The following is a 23,898-nucleotide window of genomic DNA, read 5'->3' on the forward strand; positions in this document are numbered from 1 at the left end:
AAAGCCACTCAGAAAAGAAGAAGCCATTTCTTAAAACACAGCATGACAAGCCAGGATACAGTTTACTAAGACAAACAGGGACAAAAACCTTAATTTGGAGACATGTGTTGTGGTCTCATGAAACTAGCACTGAAGAATTACCATCGTCACATTTGGAGGAAACGATGATGTACGGGGTGGCAGCATCATGCTGTGTGGGTGTTTTAATGTAGGAGGGAGTGGTGCGCTCCACAAAAGATGGCATCATGAGAAAAGAACATCAAGCAAAAATATGAATGGAACATCTCAGGACATTGACTTTAAGTATACCTTCAAGTTAGTTTCAAAGTGACTCAAAACAAGCAAAGTCAATATTTTAGAGTGGCCATCACAGAGTCCTAAACTTAGTCTCATCAAACATTTGTGTTCAGAGCATAAAATGTTTGTGCGAGAATGTCGACTTGCCAACCTGAGCCAATAACACCAGTTCTGACTGGGAGAATGGACCACAATTTTCAATAGCAAACAGCTGCAGACTCTTAAGAACACTGTCAGATCCCAGTCTAAGCCACCTTTCAGGTTTGTGAATGTTGTCACCAACAGTTTGTACACGGCAGAGGAAAACCTCACCAAGTTCTCTTCCAGTTCACAGCTGCACATAGACTGATAAACAAGCTATAGTTTAACAACTTATCAATGTAGTTTGTAATAAATGTTAGGGTAGAGTAGGGTAGTTTAGGGTTATAGATCAAGCTTAAGGGTAGGTTTAAACATTAGGTCATGAAATAAAGAATTTACCTACTAGAAAAGGCCTGAAAGTGGTGAAGGGCCCAATAACAGTCTGCAGGCAAAAACTGTTGAACCACCTTTAAGAAGAAATTCTACCAAATACTAAGGAAAAGCATATCAACTTCCTGATTTGAAGATATACATAAATCTCTCTCTCTTTAATCTAGCATTTAACAGATAAAATTGCTTTTGGTTATCCTAAATTAAACTGTAAATGTTTATTCTGATTTAATGTTGGACAGTGAGAAAAATGCCAATGTCTTTTAAAATAATGTATTTAAATATCTGGTTTCAACTGTATATACATACATATCTACCCAAATGCTCAGATATGAGTTTTGTCTTCACTTAGTGGAAGTCTCACATTTCAGAGCCTGAAGTCATTAACAGGATGTACAGAACTGTATGTCAGGTCAAATTAGAGCAAAGAATGCAGATCTGGTTGCAAAATGTAGCCTCATGGAAGTTAACAGATACGTTTCCAGACCGTCTCCAGGGATTCTGGGAAACCACAGTGTATAATCATTGGAAGTATCTTATGCATCAAAATTTGTAATTTTCTTTTTAATTGGTGTACAATATTGCCAAAGAAAATTCAATTCAGTTTTATTAATATAGGGCCAATTCACAACACATGTCATCTCAAAGCACTTCACAAAGGGTTTGTAATGGTGCGGGGTTGTTGGGGAGGTTAGAATAAACTACGGAGTGTTAGAGTTTGGCCATTTTAGAATGGGCTATGTGTAGGGGTGCTAAGTAAAGTAATAAACTGATAAAGTTTGTCCATCTAGAGCCCACTGGTGGCCATTGTTATACTAAAAACCATAAGGATTGGGGGTACCTTTCTCTGTCAGACTGATTATAACCATTGGAAAAGAGAAGGGGTCATACAGGTAGCAGAAAATTTAACAACGTTTAGAGTAAAAGGCACACACATAACCATGAAATAAAATAAACAGACAAACTGAGTCTGATTACTGAGAGTAATACAGATTTGTGGGTAATAGATAATGATTAGAAAATGTTATTTTTTATTATTGTAGTAATTATTTTTAATATTAAAGTAACACCTGGCTCTGGTAGTCATTAAGTTATTGGCTAGACTGTAAATGCACACATTTAATTTGTGTGAAAAGCACACAGAAGTAACACGAGAATCACAGGAAATGCATTTTATTTATATTGTCATGTCTTTTTTAAGTTCTTTTGAACATCAAGTATCACATCTTGCATGAGTTTCAGTATCTACCATCTCCTTAGTCCATATTCTGCTCTTTTTGTGTGGAATTCACAGAATGAAGTGACACGTCAGCTTGGATGAAGCCTATTATTTCCCAGTGAAGGGTGCGAAGGGAGTCCCCTCCCTTCTTTGGTAGTCCAGGCACTTTCTTTTCCCACTCCCTCCGTGCACACATTCCAGATGTCCTGCAATGACCAGCAGCAGGTTTTAGATGGGGTATAATTTCTGACGGAAAAGCAGTAAGCGTGCTCGCCCTCGTCTGACTTGTACCCATTAGCAAATCCACACCGTGTGTAGACATGATTTTGAGGCTACATACATACACTTCATGAATAGAAAAGTCACTAAATGCACATTCATTTATTGTACACAAACCCTCGTGGACTCATGCACATTCACCTTCTTAGCGGGGCCGACAAAATTCTTGCAATCAGATTTTTTCACAGTTAAAAACAGATGTTGGTAAATATCCAGCTGCAACTTTTAAACTTGTGCTGTTGGTTAAAATGGAAATCAGCTCTGACGGGTGTCTAATTTACATACAATAATCTTTTACAATTAGCATCTCATTCAATCAGACTTTAAATTAGAATTTCCACAAGCATTTGGTACATATCTCGTAATGTGAAAAGGTATATTTCCTCCTCAAATTCATTATTCTGGATGAACATTTTTTCTTCTTAACTTTAAACTTCTGACAGTGCCAGTCAGATGTTAACTCTTATTATGGGTTTGGGCCCCTAATAATTTTTTTAAACAGTTTCTTCGCAAAGGTAGAATGATTTTCCAGCAAACAACCGCATACACAACTATAAATTATACATAAACGTTTCATTATATACATAAAAACCCACCAATATAGATAACATGATGTTAGAATTATTCTGGCTGGATATTTAAACAGCTCTCTTGGCAGGATTGTTAAAACCTATTTAAATTACTAGTTTCCCAGCATGAATGAGGCTTTTAAGTAGTTTTGGATAAATGTCCTTATGCAAGTTGTAGCTTGACCTGACCACAAGCTTTTTGTAGCCAACAAAAAGCTTGCAACATGAGTCTTAATGGACATTTGACCAACTTTCTTATCAGAAATGGTACAGGTCAGTTTCCAGGCACAGATAAGGCTTTAAATCATAATCCACAGATTTTCTATATTGTTGCGGTTTTGTGGCCGTAGGAACACCATTCCTGCAGCTTAATGTCAGCCTGCTTAATGTATTCCTATGTATACCAGTGATGATGTTTCCAATGATGGTCCTGTTAGAACAATCTGAGACAAACTGACCTCCTCTGATGCAGTGAAATTGGTTAGAATGATCCAGAACCATACCGTAACCACCGAGGCTTTAACCTTATCAAAACCAGAAGATTATAGAACACCATTGCTACAGTGAGTGGAGTTTAAAAACATCTTGGACTGAGAAGGTGCGGACCATTAAAGAAACCCACAGAAATAGGTTTCAGTGCCTCTAGGGGAACCTTTGTAGGGTAGAATGGCAGAATGTTTAGAGGAGCTAAATGTAGGGTTTCAAACTCTAGAACTATGTATGAACTGTTAAGCATGGTTGAGGCAGCATTATGACCAGGGGGGTTACTTGATGGCCAAATCCTCAGCCAGAACGACAGAAGCTTGTTGATGGCTACAAACAGCAGGGGGTTGGATTGCAATGTTCTAAGAGACTTTTACCAAGTATTCAAAAAATTCTAATGTTGTGCACCAAATTCCTGTTTTTAAAATTCACTGAAGTTGTTTCTTGGATAACCATTCCACCATGAAATAAAAGGTCAGTTCAAATCTATCATTAAAAACCAAAGAAGAATATGACATGCTTGGTCACAATGAGTGTGTGTACACTTCTAACTGGCACTGTACGCTACTGACAAACAGCTCCAGGCCCAAACTGCATTTTTAAAGCTACAAATCTTCATTTTGAGCTGACACCATGCCATCTAAACACCAGTCAAAACCACAGTGCAGACTAACAAGTAGTGTCTTCAACCATCTACAAAATATTTACAAAACAGGTTCTTTTTTTTTTGGTCATGAGTAAATGTAACTGAACAGAAGCACAAGCAAATATACAATACACTCACCAATTTAAAATGGTATGCACACTGACTGACAGAACATTCAGTACCAACTGGTGGAGGCTGGACAGACATTGAAGTGCAAGGACGAAAACAATCCTGATATAAAGCTTAGCTTAAATATCATTAACATATAATTCATAGATTCAGTTCTTTTTACAAACAGGTGACTGCAGTCGTCTGCATTGTTTCCCACTATGTACATGAGCCCATACAGAATTACATCGGACACTAACATGATGTTCAGGGCGATAAGAAATGAATACAATTGGTAAGGAGTTTGACATGATTACTTTTTTTAGGTCCATGTTTGAGGTTATTTTTTTTTTTTCATATTTCACCTTCTCTCCCATCTGTTCAGGCCAGAGAGCAACCATGAAATGTATTGTTGTACCATCACAACCTGATGAGGTTTTTCTTAATTCCATTTCCCAGTGGGAGTGAGCACCATAGCAGTTTCTGAGAAGGTTAGAATGTCTATGTGGTGTTTAAATAATGCTATATACAGAGATAATGTAAGCCTGACATCACTCCAGGTGATGATTTACACAGGTGTCCCTTTTTAGCCGTATATGTTAATATAGTTTTTAAATTGAAACAAGCCCAAACTTCCTTCAGTCAGCATCCAAATCCTGTTTCATGTCTCATCAGCAATCACATTCACGAATAAATGAACTTCAGTCTTCACAGCCTTCCTTTCACTGTATCCAGATGGCATTGTTTCGGTCCGGTCGGCGGGGTTCACTGGGTGCACTGTTGCCAGTGGCCGTAAGGTCACTGAATGTGGAGAAAAACTGCTCCATCTCTTTCTGCAGCATCTGGTTTCGGCGTTCAGCGTCTTCCTTTGCACGCTCAGCATTGCGCAGCTTGATTTCCACCATGGTGTACTTCTTCCTCTCTTGGTCCAGTTCTTCGTGGAGGCCCACCATCTCCGTCTCCAGCTCAAGGTTGTGCTGCTCCAAGCTGCAAAGAATGTGGAGAAATAATAGTCAAGGCTTTTATCAACAAACCATCTAAAACATATTATTAAAAGCAAGGTATTTATGAGGTATTATTGTATTTTTCTTCATGAAATTAATTATTTCTATAAACCAGGAGATCAGTCAGACTTTGAAATCAAAGTGAGTTTGACCTGGTTTTTTAGTATTCTGTATTTTTATTCTAAATATAGGGGTGTGAAGCCTTCATGTTGGCTCATATCCCAGTAGATGATGGCAGCAGGTAACAATGGCGTGCTCTTGACCCAGATACACTGGGTCTGAAAAGTATGTACATCCCTAATAAAATATCAGGTTTTGAGTCACGTACATAAAATGAGGCATGCCACATCTTCTTAATAGTTGCCCACTCTATGTTGCAAAGGTTCTCAAAATCTCTAAGCCTGAGAGGACATCTCTTGTCCACAGCCTCTTCTTTAGTTTATTTTAATGTATGCTCTGACTTAATACTGACAAATGAAATCCCTTTCCATCCTCAGTTTTCAAGTAGACAAAGTTTAAAAACTGTGGCTCAAGCTAAAGGATAAAAATGAACGTCTAAAAAACCCTACTGCACAAGCTGAACTTTAATGCTGGTTATTCAGAGGCACGATAATTGATGTTTGGTGTGCCGGGGAGCGTGGGGCAAACCCTTACATGGGCTAAAGTAACAAGGAGCTCTCATGTAGTTGCTGAGGGTGGAGCATTGTAAACTTCCATTCACTTTGAGATAATGACTAAAGAAAATCTCTAGTAAATTTATGGACAGCTTCCACTAAAATTCAAACATTTGCAAAACAAAACTCTATGTTTGATCCACTGAATCCAGTCTATATTTTTTATTAATAACAGTCTTATTGTCTTAAAATTGGCACAGGTTGAAAAAACTCAATTGTATGAAATGCTAACTAAACTTAGCATGGGCTAAGTTGCAACATGGTGTTCCTACAAAGCCTCTTAGTGATGACTGTGTATACTGCACTGTTCCTTTCACTACTTGAAGGACCCAAAAGCAAAATGCAAAATGTGAAGCGAGTAGGAAGTAAAGAAATAAAGTAAATAATAATTATTAATAAAAATTATATTGTAATATATTCAATATCAATTAAAATAGGCAGTTCCACTTACATTTATTTAATCCAGCACTGTTCGATCATTTAGCACTACCATTACACCATGCTGGTCTCAGAGTACATCAATCTGCACTGCATTCGCTTGCACTCGGACACCCGATATTCTCTCATTTAAACATTAGTTCAGATGGCAAGTTTACATTCCACAGTTTGATCAGCTGTGTTATTTTTTTTAAACACATTATTTATGTCTGTAAATAATTAATCAAAGTTATTGCATTAAAAGCCCAGCCCCAATTAAAACATGAATGAGCTGTTTTGGTTTAAAATTTGAATTACAGAGATGTGATCACACAACATAGATGAAAAGAAGTGGATCGACAGATCCAGGTTACAACCCATCTGTGTACTGCTTAAAAAAAAAAGTATTGTTTCATTTTTTTTATCATAAAAATGGACTTTTAAGAGGAGTGTGTACACTTCTGAGATTCACTGCAAATATAACTATTTAAATGATTAATAGAAGAACATTGTTTAAAACACCATGTTTACCTTTTTATCCTGGCCTCATACTCTGTCTTCTGTTTGTGCATCTCCTGTTTGAGACTGGCCACCAGACTGTGCAGAGCGCTGTGGCTGCCAGGTCCATTCCCAGGTCCAGTGAAACCTTCACTAGTATCACTACTACTGGTGCCACGACTGCTCCCTCCTGCTCCATCTCCACCCCCTTCTCTGCTGCTGTTCTTGCCACCTCGTCCTCCTCCTGACTGCAGAGGCTCACCCTCCTGTCCTGGTCCATCCAGGTCTTCGTACTGTCTGCTGTAGAAGTCCTGTTCTGGGCAGGTGGTGGTGGAGGAGCGGCAGGAGGTGGAGTTGTCAGGAAGGGAGATTTCACAGGAGGAGGTGGACCAGGTGGCGCTGTCCACGCTCTGCTTATCCTCACAGCTGGTGTTCAGACACATACTGGTGATGTGGTTCTGCAGGTTCTGATGGTTTAACTGGACATTGTCGTAAGTGGACAGGCGGTTCTGATTGGTCATTTGATCCCCATTATTAGAGCTGTCACGTGTCTTGCTGTTCTCTCGTAGTGGAACGCAGCCATTTTGTACCCAAAGACCGTTGCGGCTGTTTGGACTTCCTGTGATCACATCAGAACCGGAAATCCCCAGGCGAAGAGCACCTGTCCCATTCGCTGCAGGACTGCCACCACTCGTCACCCCGCTTGTGCCCATTTTGGTGCCTGGGCCTTTAAACGCCCCACTTCGACGCATGGGGAAACTCCCACCTCCAGTCAGGTTCTGGGTCTTATCGAAATCTGACGGGGGTGAAGAGCTGAAGGACCCATTAGTAACAATTCCACTTCCTTTACTGAAAGCTGGGTTCTTCTTCACCATCAGGGGTGGACTGCGCGTCATTTCAAATTGTCCTGCAATAACATTCCTCGGGCTCGATGATGGCGGGGAGCCGGTGTTGTCCTCTTGTTGGCGATGCGACTGAGACTCGGCCGCCTCCCAAACACACTGCCGCAGCAGCTGCGTGTTGTTGTTTTCTGCATTCTGAGACAGGGCGCTGACAGCTGAGGTAGTAGTGGCGACTTGTCCCTTCAGCGGTTCAATGTTGTTGTTAGCGAGTTCGAGTGTTGTCGGCTTGTCTTCGTCTCTAGGGAACAGCACATCGTGGTGGCCGATCAAAACAGCCATGAGCTGCTGGACCAGAACAGTTCCTAACAAAATGAGATCGTAAATCATTATCAGGCTTAAACTAAAGGAAGCACTGTAGCAGACAGCTGCTCTTCACACCGACCTTCCATGATTGTCACCGGGTCCTCAATCTTTGGCCTTAAGATATTTGGCCCAAAAACAGTTGCCAAGTTCTGGACACTCATTTTATTCACTCCTGAATATGACTGAACTTCATCAAGAAATCTATGAAAAAATATAAATATATACACAAACTTTAACCTGAGTACTACTTGCAAGAACCTGAATTTCATCCAATGTAACACCTACCTGCAGATGTACTTGAGGAGGTTATAGTTTACGGGAGGTAGACTTTCCACAAGCCTTTTCAGTTCCTTCATACCCTGCAGGTTAGAGTTGCTTTTTAGCTCATAAAATCTTATAATCTCCAAACTACAATTTCATATCAAACAAACAAACTAGTGAAGCAGAAAAAACTTGATCTTAAACTCCATTTATAGTCTTGTCTGATGACAAAACTAAATGTACTAACAGACATCCCTTCAGGGATGAGTAAAACATCTGTTTTTAGTCACAGTTAAAACGTCTGATATTAATTCTGTATTTCAATACAGAAATTTATCAGAACAAATATATCATGTCAAATGTGAATACTTTTATTGAAAGTGTTTAATAATGGATCCTAAGTGGTCTTAACAAGATTTTTATTTAAAAGAAACACACATTACAGTCCCTTGCTAAGGTACTCATATCCCTTGAACTTTTGCATATTTTGCCACATTACAGCCATAAACTTGAATGAATGAATAAAAGGGACATGCACACATCATCCCATCAGGGAAACATAGTGGCGGCAGCATAATTCTGTGGGAATCATTTTCTTCAGCAGGAACAAGGAAGATGGATTGAACTAAATACAAAACAAAGGATGTTCTGGCATGAAAACCCCTTAGAGGCTGCAGAGGACTGCAGACTAGGATGGAGGTTCACCTTCCACCAGGAAAACAACCTTAAACAGCCAGAGTTACAATGGTTTAGATCAAAGCACATTGATGTGTAAGAATGACCCAGTCAAAGTCCAGACCTGAATCTTGTTGACAACCTCTAGGAAGACTTAGAAATTACTGTACACAGATGATTTCCTTGTAATCTGACTGAACTTTAGATATTTCTCAAAAGAGAATTGACAAAAATGTCCCTTCTATGGATTTGCAAAGCTAGTAGATGCGTACACCAAAGGACTTGCAGATGTAAATATAGCAAACACAGCTTTGACTCAGGGGGGCTGAATTCAAATCCACACCAAATGTTTCACATTTGTTTGTAGGAAATCCGGAAAACCAACATTTTTCCTTCCACTACACAATGATGCACAATCTTTGGTGGTCTGCCACATAAAATCCCCCAAAAATACACAGAAGTTTTTGGTTGTAATGACAACATTTTAAAGACTTCAAGGGGGTATGAGTACATTTGAAGTATATGTAGTGGTTTACTTCAGTTTATTCCTTCCTAAATTTAAAGCCAGGGGACAGCTAGAAGGATGCTTGCATATGTTCAGGATTAGTTTTTGGGATTTGTAAACAACACAGTAGCCAAAATGTTGGCTTACTTATTTTAGCTGCATAGGACCTCTGGTACAAACTGTGTGTTATGATGCAAGATAAATCCTGTTTATGTGGTGTAGAACAGAAAAAGGCCAACGCAGGTATTGCGTGAGGCTGAGCAGAGCAGAGACACTGTGGTGGAAATAGATTCGATTTAACAGGACTAAAGTGAGGATTTTCAGAGCACTCTTTTTACTAACTCTACCCACCTTATGTTTGCACACATGGATTAAGTCTGTGACAGTAAATATATAAGGTAAAATGAAATGCACAATTTTCCATTTCCTACCATTTCATCATCTTTGCCAAGGAGTTTGGCGCTGGCCAGGAACTCTTCATATTTCTGGAAGGGGATGACGGGCTCGGGTAGTTCTCTGAGGTAAAGCTTCAGTAGAGAAGCCACCGTATGCACGTCCGTGTTGCTGTAGGCACACAAGATGATGATAACACTGGACTATAAAAATGTCTGTACAGCAATATGCTTCTAAACAGAAGTAACCAGTTCTGTACGACTAATTAAAATTTGTGGTCTGATTGAGAATCACCATATCAACATGTTTCTGTTTAATACAAGCATGAAACCCACAACAAGACATCACAGATCAATAATTAGATAATTAAAATGTATTTGATTTATGGTGCACAAGTGTGAGGGGTCCAGACATTGTGCCTGGTTTGACATTTTGACCTGCTTTTCACCTTGTCCATCAGTCTACCCTGACAATCATAGTTTCCTGGGTTGTTTATTTTACTGGTTTCATCCACTATATTGGTCAGTCTTACTTAAATATTTCCTACAAATTATACATTTACAAGGGAAGAAATTTTAACCCTGTTGTCAGGTGTATTCAGTTTTTTAAAAGACTAGACATAATGATTTCAGATATGTTTACAAAAATGCCTTTTGAGTGAAAGGATAAAAAAATACTTTACCTTTTGACTTTAACCTCTCTACAATATGCCAGGAAACCTAGAGTTTCAAATATTAAAAACCAAAGCAAGAAGTTGGGACACACGCAATAGTCTTCCGTTTTAACAAAGAGAAAAAGGAAGCGTTGGCCAGCTTAGATGATCTTCCAAAAGAAAATGATTTAGACTTGAGATTATAATGATCCCACAAGGGGCAGATGGTGAGGCTGGCAGGGGGTTATGAAGGCTGACCTGGGAATAGGTGGATGAAGTCATTGCAACCGAAATGCAATGAAAAAAAGTAGAAGACTGCATTTTATATGAATGTGGCCTTTATCCTTCATTCTGATAGAATGATTCATGGATGATTACCAGGTTAAAGATTGAGAATTGGTATATTGTCAGTATAATTTGAGGTGTGCTTTGATTGCTTGGTTTTTCAGTAATTACAAGAAGTAGCTATATATACCTACAAGTGTATTTCATTTCTCTCTACAGAGAATTGACCAATGTATGTGCTTTTTTATTCAGACTAGGAATACAAACACTCCGTACCATGGGTATAGACAAGTTCAACATCTTTGAATATTCAGCTCATATATTCATGTTTTCCCTTACCAATCAAATGAGGGCTTTTCCCCACAGTCGAAGGCATCCTGCAGCTCTTTGACCAGATTGGCCTGTCCTGGCAGTCTGAACAGACCCTCTTCTTGAAGGCCCCACTGGCGAATGAAGTCCACACATTGCTCAACCAGCATCGGAGCAAGCTTGTTCCCGAACCTGCGCTCGTACCGCACTGTCTCCTCCAGCTTCTGCCCGAAGATCCCTGAAGCATATAAAAAAGTGCAAAATGATTATGTCAGAGTGACTGATGTCCGCTCAATAACAAAACAGCAACTGTGTTGTTGGCCCTACATTTAATATTCATCTCTGCCTATCAATGGTCTTTCGATAGGCAAGAGGCAAGATACACCCTGGACAGACTGCTAGTCGATCGGAGGGCAACACAACACAGAGACACGTACAGGAGGAAGCTAGCCCACACACATACACTCAGACCTAAGGGAACTTAAGATAGGCCAAGTAACTTAGAATGCAAAAACATGGACTGTGAGAGGAAGCTGAAGTACCCAGAGCAAACTCATGCATGCACAGGGAGAACAAACTAACTCCATGCAGAAACATCCTCAGTTGGGATTCAAACCTAAGTGTTGTTGCTGCAGGGCAACAGCTGTGCCTTTGTGTAGCCTAGACAGATCCATCACTGCATTCCCCACTTAATCATTGCTGAGTCACTATGGGACTGGTGCCGATCTCCAGAAGCCCCAAACAAGAATTGGGTGAATTTCTTGTAATTTTATCTAACCCACACAAGATCAAAAGGCTCAGATATAAACATACAGACCCTCTAATATTTGTTTAGCTGTCCATTAGCAAACTACACCTCAGCTATTTTCTTTTTTAAGCTATCAAGTATCAAGCTTCTAGTATAATCGGGCCAGATTTTTGACCAGTCCTCTTCATAGAATTGGAAGGTTCTGGCTTTGTAGCACAGACAACACCTTTGAACAAAGTGCACACATTTTTAACAGGGTTGAGGTTGGGCCTATACCAGAAGTTTAATGTTAGCCTGCTTTATCCATTCCAAAACCAGTTTTGATGTGTAATTTGGATTATTGTCCAATTGGAACACACAAATTGGTCTACGTTTCAAACTCCTAGTTGTTAATTAATGGTAAAGTTGAAGAACTGGGAGGTAAATATCAAGCTTCAATATTCAAAATATTTTTTACAATGCACCAGTTCTACTGGTAGCAAAACAACCCCATTACATGATGCTGCCACAACCATGGTTGACACCTGGTACATGTTTCTTATGCCACAGCCACACTGTTGCTCATCTGCCTTTCATTTCAAAGGGACAGGAAGAGAAAATGTCATAAGAAAACCACGATCAGACATCACCTTACTACTCATTTCACACTGTAGCACACACAATGTAATCACCACAACTGCAGGTTGCCACTGATTTTTTTTGGCTGCAGCTGTATACAAAACACATGTTCACCACTGCTAAAAGATCAATTCAACTGATACTCAAATACCACAGCAATTACGCAATAACAACTCCACCAAATCTAACGCTACACTATATAGATGTTTCACTCACCACAACATGCCGAATCCTTAAATTAAAAGTGAAACTGATGACATGACCTAGTGTCTGATTAATTCCATTTATGATTAACTGATCATTTTGGGAAGTATCAAAGAACATCAAAATGTCATTGCGTGATGGTGAATTCATCTTTCAATTTGAAAATAAAAATAGGATGGTGACATCATGGCAAAAGTAACATCTCACACTGAGGTTCAGAACAACACTGAAGTCCACAGTCTTGATCCTAAAACTCACACTCTATTCAGAAGCCAATGAATCAAAAACTAAAGACATACTCCATCAATGTGACAGGACTTGATGTTTCAGAAAATGCCCATTACTCTCTCCTATTTAAACCCACTTAACAAGTGTTTTTCATTGCACTTTACATTATAAATGTGAATGCAGAAAACAGTGTGACAGAGCCTTAGGTTTGAAACCCTAACCTTGACCCCACCAAACATACTTCTTGCCATTGTGGTCTAACAGTGTTTCTCTAAAAGGCATTTGGCTTGTCAATGTAGGCAGCTGCTAATTGTAGTCAATCTTCAAGGTGTCCATTTTGGACCAGAGGCTTATTTCTTGTTCAGGACTCAAGAGTTTATGGCTATAAAAATGTGCCTCACGGTGGACAATGCCACTGATGTTCCAGCAGTTTCCAGTACATGACAGGCTGGTTCCTCGCTTTTTCTAAACAATGTAGCTAATTTCTTTTCACCTGAGGGTGATATTCTGGGTTAGTTGATTCAAAGTTGGATAAACTGAGTATTGCAACAGGACAATTAATCCAAACATATATCCAAACTAGTTTTGGGATTGACAAATCAGGCTTCTGAAATTGTCTTCCCAAAGCCCCACACTAAACGCTAATCAAAATTTGTACACTTAAAAGTCTCATCCCAGGAAAACAACCAATTAAAACAAACTCTACACGTTCTGATAAGAGATGTGATCAAATATTTAGCCTGAATTATGCCAGAAGCGTGATGACAGCTACAAAAAACGTGTTTTCATTGCAACTGGCAAAGGCACATTTAAACCATAAAATCAGTGGTACACCTGCACAGAATGAGCATAACTTCCTGATCAGCACCAATCCCCCTTTGTCTGAGGCAGAGTGCAATTTGTAGTCGTCTCATGTGGGAGCAGCTCAAGAGAGGATTAAGATTGCCTTCCTAAGTGATTTGGATCTGCATACTTTTCCAGTCTCCAGATACAGACAGAAGCTACTCACACATATTCAAACACGTGGATGTGGTAAACCGAGGCACCATGACCAAACTACACAAAGCTTATGAGGGGCCAACGTACATTTGACAGATTTGACACTCTAAGCTACAACTGTAAAATAACTAGACTTAATGCGACACTTAAAATACACTGCTCAAAAAAATAAAGGGAACACTCAAATAACACATCCTAGATCTGAATGAATGAAACATTCTCATTGGATACTTTGTTCTGTACAAAGTTGAATGTGCTCACAACAAAATCACACAACAGTCTTCAATGGAAATCAAATGTATTAACCAATGGAGGCCTGGATTTGGAGTCACACACAAAATTAAAGTGGAAAAACACACTACAGGCTGATCCAACTTTGATGTAATGTCCTTAAAACAAGTCAAATTGAGGCTCAGTATTGTGTGTGGCGGTGTGACCCTCCAAAGAAAGGCCACCCCACACCATTACTGACCCACTGCCAAACTGGTCATGGTGAAGGATGTTGCAGGCAGCAGATCCCTCTCCACGGTGTCTCCAGACTGTGTCACGTCTGTCACATGTGCTCAGTGTGAACCTGCTTTCATCTGTGAAGAGCACAGGGCCCCAGTGGCAAATTTGCCAATCCTGGTGTTCTCTGGCAAATGCCAAGCGTCCTGCACGGTGTTGGGCTGTGAGCACAACCCCTATTTGTGGACGTCGGGCCCTCATACCATCCTCATGGAGTCGGTTTCTAACCGTTTGTGCAGACACATGCACATTTGTGGCCTGCTGGAGGTCATTTTCCAGGGTTCTGGCAGTGCTCCTCCTGTTCCTCCTTGCACAAAGGCGGAGGTAGTGGTCCTGCTGCTGGGTTGTTGCCCTCCTACGGCCTCCTCCACGTCTCCTGGTGTACTGGCCTGTCTCCTGGTAGCGCCTCCAGGCTCTGGATACTACGCTGACAGACACAGCAAACCTTCTTGCCACAGCTCGCATTGATGTGCCATCCTGGATGAGCTGCACTACCTGAGCCACTTGTGTGGGTTGTAGAGTCCGTCTCATGCTACCACGAGTGTGAAAGCACCACCAACATTCAAAAGTGACCAAAACATCAGCCAGAAAGCATAGGTACTGAGAAGTGGTCTGTGGTCCCCACCTGCAGAACCACTCCTTTATTGAGTGTCTTGCTAATCACCAAAGATTTCCCCCTGTTGTCTATTTCATTTGCACATTATGTGAAACTGATTGTCAATCAGTGTTGCTTCCTAAGTGGACACTTTCATTTCACAGAAGTTTGATTTACTTGGAGTAATATTGTGTTGTTTAAGTGTTTCCTTTATTCTTTTGAGAAGTGTATATATTCCTTCAGATTTTTTAATAAAAACACAGATCCCTCTTTTGGTGTGTCCACTAACAATATTGTTAAACTCACCTCTCTTCAAAATGACACATCCGTCAGCTTCTTGAAGAAATACCTTTTAATAAATTTGTGGTAAGACAAAATACCAGAGGTGCAGAATTTCAAGCGCACGAATACCAGCATTTTCTTAAAAAAAATATCTTCCTAAAGTTATGAAAGAAAACAAAAGCAGGGCTGGAATATAAAGAATGCATCCATTTGCTGTTTACTGTCAGACAGTAAAATAGTTTTCATTTACTTTCCAATTGCTGACACAAATCCTAAAAAAACATCCCCAAAGAATTACTTTAAGTTGGGTTTCTACTTCCTAAAAAAAGATGAGCTAAAGTCCACACTAAACATAAATCAGGGATCTCCCGTATCGACCCCCACACAAAGGACCAAATGAGAAAAAGTGAATGAAAACGAGGTCATCCCTCCAGACGTTCCAGTCATGAGTGAAGGAATGTTTTTCCTGGGTCACATGTAACAGTGTGTGCTGATCAGCTTATGCTTCTCAGTGTGTTTTTCATGCATGTTTGCTGTTCCTTCTGGACAGGTTGTACTAAAAAAGCGGACCCTCATCACATTGGAGTGAAACTCTCCAAGCCCTCAAGGGTTTCTGTCAGTCACACAAAGGTGGTTGACCATGGAAGTCCATGACCAAATTTAGCTGTTCTGCAGCAAATACTGTGACGTAAAAGTTAGCAAAACATAACATATGATGGAGAAAACTGAACGGACTGAAACATATGACCCAAACAGAATATAAAGATATCTATGCAGCATCTGGAGAGACTAAATTCAACTTTTCTGCACTCCTACAGACTCCAAGTACACAACCAAATATTTTTATAGGCTAAAAATTTGGATTTTGCATGATATGTCCCCTTAAAGTACTTTTTTCAGTTTTTTAAAAAGCTACAGATAAGGAAAATTGAGGATTTTTACAAGTTAGTGATGAATGCTGAATGTAACTCTAAGCCAAACACTATTAAAATAGTACATAAACAAAATAGAAAATGACCAAAATTTCAATCCTTTCACTTAAAATTCTGAACATTAATCTGCAGTCGATTTGTTTTGCAGCCTGCTGAGAACAAACGCAAAGAAGAATATAAGGAAAAAAAGACAATCAGAGAGTTGCCTTTGTTCAGCTACAGTAGAACCGTAGCTTCAGACACAAGCCTCACATTGGATATCTCTTTTCAATCTCTTACACAACTGAAACAATTCCAATTAATTCATAAGAAACTCAAAAAATGTTCCCATCTACAAATATCCACAAGGTAATTACCATGAAGTAAATCTCCAAGGATCCAGATAGAGAATCCACAGCTGCACATTTTCTCAGGGGACTCCAATCACTTCCTTTCGTGTCTCACTGTTCATCGGTACTTAATGCGTGTGTCCAGTTAACAAGACTTTGTTCTGGGTTCTCTCTCTTTGTCCAACATTGAACAAACGTTTTCATGACATTTCAGCAGTCTTAATCAGCCTATGAGGTCTGTCGGTACTGCTGCTGCTGCAAAATGGCTAAAGGCTGATGTGGGCGCTCTTTGTATGTATGCATGTGGGTGTGTGTGTGTGTGTGTGCGTGTGCCAGTATGAGGGAAAGCCCAGCTTGGCTCAAAAATGGAGCCACCTTTCCTGTGGCATCTTTGACAAATGGCTCGTCCTTTTGAAGAGCAGTCAACTGCGATAGACATCAAACTCCCTGCACTGAAAACAGACGAGCCAACTCAGCCTCATCTATTCTGTTCGTCAATGAAGGCCGCCTGAACTGCCTGTCTGGTTACAAATGCTGCACTTGTGCCCCGCTAATGCACAATCTACCCAGTGTCTGCCAGGACAGTCAATAATAAGCCACGCCGGCGCAGCAGGAGACTCAATAATCAGCACACTAATTCCAACAAAGTCAGAGAACAATTACAGCATCAATGCACTAGAGCTTTTTTCAGTTTTATTGGTCTATTTGACACATAAAGTTGTTGCAAACCCATTTGTTATTTTGTCTAGTAGAAACAATGGAAAACAAAGACATGCATGATGGATGATGCAATTATTTCCAATGGAGCTGCTACAAATTTTACAGCTTATGAGACGGGGCAAACTCTTACTCTTTGTTAGGACAACCTGCAGCATGTGGAAGGACACAACTTTAGGCGCTTCACCACCAATTTGTTTTTTCTAGATCCTTAACAAATACATTTCAACAAAACTGTTGTAATTAAAAGGATGTGAAAAAAGGGATAAAATGCCATGTGATGTTTTTCTAGTTTTACAAATAAATGTTAAAAGCTACTTTGTCTGAAATAAATTATTTTCATATTCATGGAAAGGTTGTACATATATCAGAGGACAGAGGAGTCTAGTGATATTAAAAGCAATCCATCCATCTATCCATGCATCCATCCATCATCCATCACAGAAACACAGCTATACATCCACACACCAACCTAAGGGCAATACAGAGTGACCAATAAACCCAGCATTAAAGTTTTTGAACTTTGGGAGGAAGGCGGAGTACCTGGAGAGGACCCATGCATGCCTGCAGATATGGTGCCAACAACTATGACACCATACCTAAATATGTTTTATGTTATATGTGTTTATTTTAAATTTTTGTATAATTAATGTATTTTTTTCTTAAGGTTATCATACCACAAAAATTTCATACCAGCCCAGGCCCAATACAATCATGACCTATTTCCTAAAAAATAAAAAGAAACACAATTTCATCAAATAGCACTAGTATTTTTCATAACTACTAGAGTTTACAGGACCATAAGCTGATATTTAACTCAAAAGCTGATGGGTTCAGAAAAACAAGGGCGGCATTAATGCTAACCTCCACCAAAAGGGGCCCAGATGACCCTCCGGATTGTCTTCACCCAATCCTCCATGTCATTCTGGGTGCTGGCCATAAGTAGGTAGGTCTCATGGTTGGTTGTCATCCGCTCTCTGTCTCCTCCTGCTCAAACAAAATGAAAAGGGAGAGGAAAAAATATGCAAGATTAAGGAAACGAGTTTAATTAGCTGCTGTCTCTATAATCATTGTGCATCTCTTAGTGCCCAATGGATTTACGGGTCAGATCAAACATCCCAAACTATTGCTGGTAAAAATGTGTAAACACTGTAAACACTTTACACAATAAAATGTTTAATTAAATGTTTAATTTCTCTTAGCTACTCTTATATATGACAAAGACAGGAGAACTTGCGACTTAAGTATGGCAGATGTGCTTTGGATGTTTATAGGTCAACGTATGGCTGCATAAAATTGCTATAAGTTGTCCATTTCAACAGCAAGAGCAGAAATCACAACCAAAAGGTATAAATCTGCTTTAAATGGTAGCTCTACACTTTGCCTTATCAAGATGAAGAACAAATAAACAAACTATTCCTGACCTTTCACATGGATGCACTTGATCTATTATTGGGTGATATGAGCTAATAAAATATAACTTGTCCCACTACCATTTTCATTAATCATGCCGATGCCAGTGAGGGATCGGGTCCATTGATTGTATCCCAGGATCAGGTCTGCTTGTGTCAAACAAAAACTATTTATAGACCCAAAGACAACATGACATGCCAGGGAGGGGGTTGGTTCTAGTCTTCAAACACAAAATAGCTTCAGAATTTAATATTTTTATAGAGGTTATTAAAACCCTGATGAGTCATTAATTCTAGTAACATGTTTGTGAATTAAAAAGCCAACTTAACAGGATCAAAACAACAAAGCGTTATGCAGACTGGCTTAGAAGTTCACAGACCCTGAGTGGTCAGAGAGCTGGACTAAATTTAGAGCTAAACGTTGACAGTGAAATTTACGCTCACTGTCAGCTCTCATGAGATCTCATTAACAGTTACAAGAAGCTATGTGTTCTCCTTATGCAGCATTCAACATCTGCAAAGCTCCCTTCATGATCTTAATGTAGGCTCTTTCAAAATAAGACACTTAAAATGCTATTACCTCCAGGTTAGAGAAAATTCAGCTGAATAATATATTATATATTATTATAATAATATAATGATATGAACTCAGACTTTACAGTATGTCACTTTAAAAAGTAACATCACTAATGACTGTATTATATATTATATAGAGTATTGTTTTACACCATCAAGCAGGTAAAATTTGTTCTTATTACTATACGCTGTATTTTGTCAATGTTGATCAATGTTCAATGTGATTTATTTGGTCACTCTGAAAAAGTATTTTCTTAAATTACTATTTCAGGGGGAAGTTGTAAAGCTATGTTATATGTAACACTGACAGGATGCATAGCTGCTAAGGATGGATCAGTGTGTACGTCCAGTCATTTTAAGACAATGTCTAAGGAAAGTGTCCTGCACATTTCAGGTCAGTTCTCCTTTAAATTTCCAGTGCTCAAATAAATAGAATAACTGAAAAGAAATTACCAAAATGAATAAAAAAGAACAAACATTTGGTGATCTTTGGTGTAAAATCTGAAACATAGTGATGTGATCACACAACTCACTGATAAAAAGCAACAGATAGTTGTTATACTATTACTACCCATTCCTGTTTTTTCATGCATATTAAACTGTTAAATGGGAGGGTACCAGAGCGGTTTATAAATAGTGCCTATGTATAATCAAGAAATGGATTCATAATGAATAAATTACATTTGGATACTGTATTTTAGTAAGTATTACAACTAGTTCTCACTGTCTTATTTCTTGCCTTGCCTATGGGGAATCTTTTAATATTTCACTGTTGTCACTTTCAGTCGTGGCTTTTGGAACCGACTTTGAGTGTTGCAGTTTTATTACATTTGTAGCAAACATGTTACATGTATAAAAAAATAGTCCATGTTTTTTTATCATTTCAAAAATAGTAATATAAAAAACTGTCAGGTTGTGTCATGCTTTCCTCTACTGAAACTACCAAGACAATTACTGCACTTTTAAACTAAAACATTATGAGGTGATTGGTTTCAAATATTTGAATATTTGAACCATGATAAGAGAAAAGAAAGTGAATAGTGCAAGAAATTTTGCATCAGCAGCTATAATTTATTCCAAACACCACAAATAGCAGTATACTACCAAGTGCACAAAACCAGGATAAAAAAATGGAAATAAATACCTTTAATACATATTAATATTATATAAATTCATAATTATCATGGTTTATGAAATACTCTCTAACACTGGATTGGTTAACATGCAAGCCAACTAATACATAAATAAATAGTGAACTTATTCTACTTATGCTCATTCTAAGTATAAGGGGTTTATTTATTTAAAGCATACTTGTTTCAGTGAATTTTTATTACATTGTTTTATGTATTTTTTCAATGTTAATAAAGTAAAGACATTTTAGTGATAGTCGAAAGATTTATTTGTAGAATTTAGATTTCCATAGTATCTATCTGTTCATCATTATTCCACTTTTTGTGCCTTAAGTTACCATCAACCACCAATTTAATAACTTTAATAATAAAAACAGCTTAGTTCTATTCTATCTAATGACTGCGTGTCCAAGAGGAAGGTCTTTAATCACGTCTAAGTAGTCTAAGGGGCTCCCCTTCTACTCCAGTGATTAGTCACCGTCATCTATTGATTGTCCTCAGCGCTCTCATTAATTAATTAGGCTACACCTTGCAGCGGAAGCATTAAACTTCACCAGGCGCCTGTCCTTAGCCTCACAGATGCCAGCAAACACCCAAACTGCATTAAACATGTAAAAACCTTCCCGCTAATAACTGAACGCGTCCGTTTTCACAAACAAAAGGCAACTCCGGCTCACCTCCTGACTTCCTCAAATCCATAGTTTCATTTCATTTCTTATCCCTCCAAGCAGCGACGCGCAACAGTGTTTCATTGCAACTAGTACTCCACAGTAAAGCCATGAAAGCACGTACTAACCGGGTAATAGAGCCGCTCACTTGTGCTCGCACATGGGAGTGTTTCTTCAGCTGCTGGGCGAGATCCGCCGCTCCAGATTTACTTTGTTCGGGTCCCGGAGCTCAGCGTTTACTCAGCCCGGAGTCCACCACGTGATCAGCGCCGCTAGGTGGCAGATCAGTTATTGGATTTAGTCAAATGAGAAAACGACCATGTGTCGATGTGTAGCGTGTCCTCTCTGTGTCAGATTTACCGGGTGAGATAGTCACCAGGGCCGTAGCAAGGTTTTACAGGGGCCAAAAGCACCCCGCCCCCGCTCATTTCTTTTAAATGCTGGCCAGCTTTTTCCATGTTGTTTTTTTTTTTTGAGAATTTGTCTTCTGTGATGAGCTCCAGGTCTTTGAGACTAGAAGGCCTGCTTACCATAACCTAATCTTTAGTTCCCTCCAAAGATTCTCTATCAGATTCAAGTCAGGGGTCTGGCAGTATCACTCTACAGCATTAAAATAAGCTCTGATCCAAATTAAAAGATTATTTTAAATCTAAATACCACAGGGGTATAAATAATTTTGGGCTTAACTGTAGGTGGTTAAAATGCATTTAACTTGCCGTTTACATAGTCAACATCTTAATGACTGTTTACGGGTCACACTGTGAGCGAACAGTTGTCCTTTTGCAAGATCTACAGCTGTAGTCCTCAGCTTTTACTCCTGAAAACCTCTTTATTGTACAAGGTTGCTTGCATACTGCTTTTAATGCATGCGCATACACATGTTAATTGCCACAAAAGAAAACCTGCAAGCAACTGCTTTATCAGAAACATAGTATAAATATTGTTTTTCTTATCAAAAGCTACAACCTTGATCCTCTCTGTCTCTGTGTAGAGATGATATGTCAGGATGTAGCAGCTGTTACATGCTTGTTTTTATTGTGACAAACTTCTAAAGTCCTCAATGCGCATCAATCTAGAACTGAATAAAAGTCTAAATTAAAATTAGTCTCAGCTCATTAGCTTGTCCTTTGACAAACCAATACTTTTATTATCTTCACCCTCCATGTTTCTTACATTTTAAATCAGCCAAAAAATAGTTCTTCACAGCTTAGGCTATGCATGACCTCAGTGTGACACAGTGTGTAAACCTAACCTTGCATCTGCTACTTATTCTTATTGTAAACTGTTATTTTTTTCTGCAGGGACATTTAAAAATGTGCCTGGTAAAGTTAATATAGTGTAGCTAGGTTGTTTTCAAACACTCCAATTTTATCAACACACTTGGAAAAGGTAGCTATATATGTATAAAAGCTACTTGTCATGCAACTCAAGTTTTACCCAGCCATTTTATAATCTAGTGTGTGTTTTATTATGATTATATATTTAAACAGTGTCCGTTTCTGGTCTTTTTTATGTCTGGTCTGATCTGGTCGGATCTGATATGATAGCGGTGACCTAATCCTTTCATACCCCCAAACAAACTCATAAAGGACTACTGTCTATTAAATGTCTGCGCAGTCTACTTTGTTCTCTCATTCACACACATATCAGTGGACATTAAGGGATTTAGTGTCTTAAACAAGGACCTTGAAGACACAGGGCTCAGGTTTAAATGTTTGAGCTTACAAATGAAGAACTATCACTAATTTATATATCAGTATACCCTCTATAGAATGCTAAATTTGAATTAATTGAATGTATAACAAAATGAAAAAGAAAATTATAAAAGAAAATAAAAAAACAGAAAACAATGTAATACAAAAGAAGAATAAAAGTAAAGTTCAAAGAATCATGACAACATATAAGTCAGACTTTTCATTTATTTAAAATGAGCTCATAAGTCTTTAATTTAATTTAATTAATTACTTTTAAGATATGCAGATTTACTCTGCAGTATAATACAAAATGTTACAGGAGAGAATAATACTTGCCTAATACTGCCTCTAATGCTACAACGCAAACACAATTGGTTTTTCAATTTTGTGTTATTTCACTCAGTTACACTAATTACCACTAACTCTGAGTTTCTCACTTGAAAGTTTCTCACTCAGCCCTGCCAGCATTGCTTCTTTCAATTTCCACGCAAAGACATTGTGCTTGTGTGTGAGTTTTTTTGTTTTTTTTTACCACATTTAAAATCAATCATTCTTTACAATACTTGCTTGGATGGATAGCATTTCCTCTAGAAAAAAAAAAAGTAATTATGGAGCTGCTAAACAAGCGTGCAACAGGATTATACGGCATACCAAGGCCATTACAGCAGACTCCTGTTCCTGTGGCCATTTCCTGTTGATGCTGAGTTTTCGTGTAAAAAGAGTCTGTATTTGGATTTCTGAAGATGGTTGAGAAGAAACACTTTTCCTTTATATGAAGCAACCCAATGCTAGTAGTAAATCTCCAAATGGCCCTGTTTAGGCAATTAATGGTCACTTAACTCTCATTTAGCCTCTGACAAAAATCACTGTCAGATAAACAGAGAATGTAAGAAAAGAATAGCCTTAAACTTTGACTGCCATAAAGATCCAAGAGAAAACAAATGCAGAATCATTTTTTGGTTCAAATTTCATTCTATTGCCTTCTAAAACCTTGTAAATGATGAGCCAACCATAATCGTTAACTTTGTTTCCAAGGACAACTCGAAAAAGCAAACAGCTTAACAAAAGAATTTAAAATTCTAACAATACAACAGCAACAGACTAAGATTCTAAGTGTATTCTAGCTACTTGAAGGACACAAGATCGGGAAATGCTGCATCTTTATTGAAATGCAGTCAGTCCATTTCTGTTTCTCTCATACAGAACATTCTACTTCAACTACATAATTGTTACTGTAGCAGACCCAGACACAATAACTAGATAGTGCGCATGAACATCCGTCCACTGGTTCCTCTTTTCCAGGGGTGTC

At 38.7% G+C, this 23,898-nt stretch overlaps 1 protein-coding gene across 6 annotated transcripts in view; it reads right to left on the bottom strand.

The window, feature by feature from the left end:
- Positions 1-1,925: 1,925 nt before the first annotated feature.
- Positions 1,926-23,898, bottom strand: part of arhgap24 (Rho GTPase activating protein 24) — a 97,728-nt gene continuing 75,755 nt past the window's right edge. For 4 of the 6 annotated variants that reach the window (XM_047373245.1, XM_047373244.1, XM_047373247.1 and 1 more), the window contains 7 exons: positions 17,974-18,096; positions 10,981-11,188; positions 9,743-9,875; positions 8,156-8,229; positions 7,950-8,071; positions 6,699-7,869; positions 1,926-5,059 (listed from right to left, as the gene is read on the bottom strand). In XM_047373245.1, the coding sequence (XP_047229201.1) occupies positions 4,795-5,059; positions 6,699-7,869; positions 7,950-8,071; positions 8,156-8,229; positions 9,743-9,875; positions 10,981-11,188; positions 17,974-18,096 (2,096 nt within the window). In that variant the 3' untranslated portion in view covers positions 1,926-4,794. The other 2 variants (XM_047373249.1, XM_047373248.1) reach the window with 2 other exon arrangements.

The sequence above is a fragment of the Girardinichthys multiradiatus genome, chromosome 8, assembly GCF_021462225.1.
Source record: "Girardinichthys multiradiatus isolate DD_20200921_A chromosome 8, DD_fGirMul_XY1, whole genome shotgun sequence".
In the NCBI taxonomy this organism is placed as follows: domain Eukaryota; kingdom Metazoa; phylum Chordata; class Actinopteri; order Cyprinodontiformes; family Goodeidae; genus Girardinichthys; species Girardinichthys multiradiatus.